Source organism: Armigeres subalbatus, chromosome 2, assembly GCF_024139115.2.
Source record: "Armigeres subalbatus isolate Guangzhou_Male chromosome 2, GZ_Asu_2, whole genome shotgun sequence".
Classification (NCBI taxonomy): domain Eukaryota; kingdom Metazoa; phylum Arthropoda; class Insecta; order Diptera; family Culicidae; genus Armigeres; species Armigeres subalbatus.
Window position 1 is genome coordinate 67,230,070 of NC_085140.1, and position 5,629 is coordinate 67,235,698.

Below are 5,629 nucleotides of genomic sequence, written 5' to 3' on the forward strand. Positions count from 1 at the left end.
TAACTTACATGATTCTGATGTCCGTGCTGGGAATGCATGAACAGGATTGGTTGGCTCTGATATTTTTACTGGGTAGGAAAATAATTGAAATTTTCAATAGTTTATCGTAAATAATCAAAAGTTTCAATAAAATTGACAAGTTGCTGGAGAGTTTTCAAGTCGATTGGTATATAAATCTCCCAAATCAATCGAATGTTAAAGGCTCTAGTACGGTTCAAAATCTTATATAATTTCGTGACGATCCCCAATTTTAGATTCTTATTTGACATCCAATACCTTCGGGTAAGACATTGTCCAACGTCAAAATTCTTTTGAATTCCCATGCTTAGTCATCAAAAACTTTCGTAGTTTTTTTTCATGATTTTTTTTTCAGAATTTCCACGAAAAATGCACTGCAATTTCTCAGTTGAAAGTTCAAGTTTGACGGATACCCGAAAAAAAACTACACTCATTTGAATCAGAACTTTTCAGTTCAGTATTTATTTCACGACTATAACGAAGACACGTTGCTTTCATATATACACTAGTTTACCGCTTAATACAATCTACAGCACTCTCGATGTTGTTCACTCTTCTTTTTTTCAAGTTGAGCCCATTTTTTCATAAAATGTGCACGGAATTGGTCCAGATCTTACTGAACTTTTAGGTACGATAAAAAATAATTTTAGCAAATAGTTGTAAACGGTGCGAGAAACATAAAAAAATAAACTAAAGACTTCAACGCAAAAAAGACTATTTACAAGAGGTATGGCTTTACATCGCATATAAAGCCTAGAAGTTTTCGTTTGCACGTTTCGGTTTGTTTGAGGAGTATTTGTCAGGGTTCATTTCGATCATTCCTATCCACAGCAGTTTATTTCTTTCCGCTCAGCCGGGCGATGGCAGCGTTCAAAGCGTCCAAGCTGAAGTTGGGATCATCTCGTGGTGGGTTGGCGCGGATCTGCTCCAGGGTGCGCAGCACGTGTTCGGGAGCGGGCAGGTCAACGGGCAGATGAGCTCCCTGCGGCTGGAATCCGTTCTCGTCGGCAACGTAGTTCACGGTGTACTGGGCACCGTCATCGCCGGTGTACGAGTAGCTGCCCTGGGCCGATTGACCGCCGACGCCGCTCTCCTGGGCCGAGATGCCGTTGCTCGTTTCGTACCGGTACTGGTAGGAGCCGTCCGGGTTGACCACGGATTCCTGGGCGAGCACCTGGGCTTGGGCGTCCTGGGGGTTTTGAGCGGCGGCCAGTGCAAGCACGGCGGAGATGACAACCTGGTGAAGTTTCAGAAATGGAGGAAGATTAAAAATAATTTAAGGGCTGTACTGAGAAACCACGCTCAGTTTTAAATAGGAAACCTGAGCTGATCTACAGAAGTACAATAACCGAAAACATTTTGATATGAGTGATGCAAATGTTTCAAGAAGGTATTTTCAATTTGATTTGAAAAGAAATACTTCAAACACGCTTCCAAAGATAGCTCCGAAATAATTTTGAAGAAAAGTGTCAAGTAAAACCAAAAATAATCTACTAAGTGCTTGTGCTATCAAAAAGTTTTAAGCAATAGAAAAAATTGGTATTGGTTATTCCACTATGAAAGAAATTTGACTTGACATCCATGTTTTGCGTGGGGGCTACATGGAACAATTGTACACAGAATTGCAACAATTAGTTAATGAAAATAATTTTAATTGCTCAATTCTAGCATCTACAAAGTAGAAGACTTCTGCAATTTGATAAGCGTCGCCCCGTTCCAACACTTCTCGGTTAGGGCCGAACTCTAATCAAGAGCTCTTTTGTTTATCTTTGTCAAACCCCCAACATTAACAACCCAAGCGATCTGCTCTGCGCGCCTTAGTGGTTTTGAATTAATTCTTCTCCCGTGGCCACCAATAATCGGTTGGGTTGGCGTCGTCTACGTCGCACTTGAACTACTCGGGGGCCAGCATTTTGGCGGTGGCTGGTTTGGTTGTTTAGCGGCAACTTGAAAAGCATCGCGCACTTCATCGCAACCGGCCGGTTTTAGCGAAGAGAAAAAAACGGAATAATCCACTTTTATAATCGAACTTTTTGACTTGAAAAATGGCTAGAAAATTTTGCATTCAAGCGAACATGATACTCGTATTTATCCATTAGTAATTTTTGGCCTCGAATGCTGTTCTCAGTAGAAATGAGATCAGAAATCTTAGTTGTTAAAACTCATGTGAATGAAGTAAATAAAAAGGCAGAAAAGAAACCTATTGCGTTTCATTTACATGAATGATTTTTTTGAAACTCAAACTCTATTCAAATTTGAATTTGAAATTAATATTATCGACCACAGACACCAGCACACACAGGAACGCCATCAACTACGCCCGATAATTCAAATTCGAATTGAACACACAGCCCTTCAATACACCGTGGCTAATGCGAAAGAGGTAAAACACTAAACGACGCCCTCTTCTGAAAGCAAACAATCATCGTCACCCAGAAGGGGTAAGTAGGCACTATCTCAGACGCGGTTTGCTGGGTGTTGTGTGATTTGGGTAAACTTGATTAGCTTCCAAGTCGAGCTCCATTGTTTTGAAGGCGGCAGCGCGCTTGACTTTGCTTATGCTTAGTGGTGCTGCTGCTACAACACTGTGTTGTGGAGCACAAATCGAGGACGGATCGGACACTTCACACTGACTGTCATTCATCATGGGAGATTCGTCGAATTGGCCGACCATTTGTTTTCTTCTGGTTATGCGCCACTAGGAACTGGGTCCATTGTCTTTTCCGGCTTTTTGGCGCGGGGGAGCACCGCCCCTTAGAACACAAATCACAGCTTTTAGGTTTTTCTTAGAGGTCCATTGTTTCGGACGGACGGGGAGGTCACCAAGAATCTATTCTCTTCACCGTGTAAAACACCACTTTTCGTGTCACTCACCAGTTTGAACATTTTGGCTGAAACTATTTGGCTGACGGAGCACTGGGCTAGTGGACTAGGTTAGGCTATGATAAACGCAAATCGGAGACTGATATCAATTATCTCGCATCTTCACGCTTTTATAGTAGTTTGCAGGTTGACATACTGGACCTCGAGGCAGGAGCAGTCCGATCCACCGAAACACGACGACCTGTCGCTCAGCTCGGCTCCAGATGCGGAGCACACTCTCCCTTGCATACGCTCAACAAGTTGATCTTCTTCATCGCGCCTTGCGCTCTGCGGGGATGATCCAGAGCCATCTCCTTCCACCTCGCGCGGTCCGGTCGCATCAGCCAGCAACTGCACCCACTCATGTCGGTCGGATACGACGCGACGAGCTCATCTCAGCAGCGAGCACGCGGATCTGCCATCCTTTCTCCAGCGAAGGGTGACGACGGCAAACGAAGATGCGCGCTGGAAATTCCTACGCATGTGTGTCGGAACAAATTCGGCAGCGCTTGAGATCATCGATTCTCGCTTTGGTTTGATAGTTTGCCATACCCGGCATCGGTTGATCATGATCCGATTTGATGCATGGAACAAAATAAATGCGTTGGATTTAAATAATTTAAGTTATAAATAAAAACACTACATCCAAAAACAGATTAGTAGTTTATTTCACAAACGATACGAAATTTTACCAAATATGTTATTTATAAGCACGGATATTTTCGGTGAAATAGCTTGCGCTACGTGAATAATTAGAAATTTACTATCGGAAATTAGGGGCATGCCTTGTGGGGAGAATAATATGGGAAAAAAGTCCTAAATATTAAATTCTAATAAGTGAAATTTGTAAAAGGAATATGTAATACACACTGTATGGAGTTTAAATCAGTCTGCAAAAGGTCGCGATGGTTGTATACTATTTAACCGAAAAACATTTCGCAGAATTTTTTTTCGCGGTACGACATTTCGCGGAATGTATCAACTCTCCGAAACACATTTCGCGGAATGAACCTTTTTTCCGAAAGACATTTCGCGGAATGTATCTTTTCACCGAAAATCATTCCGCGGAATGCCATTTGGCGGAATTCAGCTAGAATTATTATCGTTCAAATATTTAACGATTTCTGCTTAATTACATGAAATCTGGGCTACTTTTTTTTTTTAATTTAATGCAAAACCGAACCCGACCCGTACTCGAAAATTTTTGCATTCGTAAACCCGTACTCGACCCGAACCCAACATAATTTAATTATTAAAGCCCGCACAAAAGTTTTCCCCGGAAAATTCAAACTAGATATTTTCTGGTTCTCTTTAAATTGAAGAAAATGTAAGCCCAACCAACGAATTAGCCTCACATTTAACAAAACTGAATAAAATAGCTTTCAGTATTTTATTTTTTAAACCCGTCCCCGACCCGAACTCGATGTTGTACTAATTTTTCAAACCCAAACCCGACAAAAAACCCATCGTGTTCGGGTTTAATTCGGGTTCGATTCGGGTTGCGAGTTTCAAAACCTGAAACCCCACCATATCTACTGCCCGATATAAGACGAAAGGAGTTGCTAATGTCTTCCTTCAAAGAACACGTCTTCCCGGTATAAGGCGAAGGGAGGGGTAACGCCTTCTTTAAATTGATGCATCTGCGCGGTATAAGGCGAAAGGAGTTGATAATGCCTTCTTTAAAAGAACGCGTCTGCCCGGTATAAGGTGAAGTGAGGTGTAACGCCTTCTTTAAATTGAAGCATCTGCCCGGTATAAGGTGAAAGGAGTTGATAATGCCTTCTTTAAAAGATCGCGTCTGCCTGGTATCCAGCTTTCCACGCTCGTCAATGGCGGCTTGTCGGTGTATAAAAATCAATCGGTCACTGTAGTTTTTGACACTAGCTGGAGGAAAGCTCACTGGCTTCCGTGGACGAGGGGAAGGGAAATAAGGCCTTTTCGCCAGTGAGTTTTCCTCCAGATAGTGTCAAAAAGTGCAGTGACCGATTGATTTTATACACTGACAAGCCGCCATTACCGCGCGTGGAAAGCTGGATAAGGCGAAGGGGGGTAACGCCTTCTTTAAATTGATGCATCTGCCCGGTATAAGGCGAAATGAGTTGATAATGCCTTCTTTGAATGAACGCGTCTGCCCGGTATAAGGCGAAGGCAGAGGTAACGCCTTCTTCAAATGGATGCATCTACCCGGTATAGGGCGAAGGCAGAGGTAACGCCTTCTTTAAATGGATGCATCTGCCCGGTATAAAGCGAAATGAGTTGATAATGCTTTATTTAAATGAACGCGTTTGCCCGGTATAAGGCGAAAGGATGGGTAACGTCTACTTAAAATGGATGTATCTGCCCGGTATAAGAGCAATTGAAATTTTGAAAACTACTTCTAAATATTCTGGGAGGCCTTCGTTAGCCGTGCGGGAAGATGCGTGGCTGCCAAGCAAGACTATGCTGAAAGAGGCTGGGTTCAACTTCTGGCCCGGTCTAGGAAATTTATCGAAAAAATTTGTTTCGGCTTTTTAGGTATAAAAGTTTAACGTGTAAATCTCGTGTTTAACGAATGCAAAAAAAATGGTAACCTGGCTAAGAAACCTCGCAGGTGATAATTGTAGGAATGTTGAATGAACAAAAGCTATTATTATTAATATTCCGCAAAATGGTGCTTTCCGCGAAATGGTACATTCCGCCAAAAGTCATTCGGCGAAAAGGTACAAACCGCCAAATGTCGTACCGCGAAAAGTTACAAACCGCCAAATGT

At 42.5% G+C, this 5,629-nt stretch overlaps 1 protein-coding gene across 1 annotated transcript; it reads right to left on the reverse strand.

Annotated features, from left to right (window-relative positions):
- Window positions 1-451: 451 nt before the first annotated feature.
- Window positions 452-3,047, reverse strand: LOC134208801 (endocuticle structural glycoprotein ABD-4-like). Its single transcript, XM_062684748.1, has 2 exons — window positions 2,893-3,047; window positions 452-1,255 (listed from the first exon to the last, which is right to left on the reverse strand). The coding sequence occupies exons 1-2, from the start codon at window positions 2,902-2,904 to the stop codon at window positions 854-856; spliced, it is 414 nt and encodes a 137-aa protein (XP_062540732.1). The 5' UTR covers window positions 2,905-3,047; the 3' UTR covers window positions 452-853.
- Between the last annotated feature and the right edge of the window lie 2,582 nt (window positions 3,048-5,629).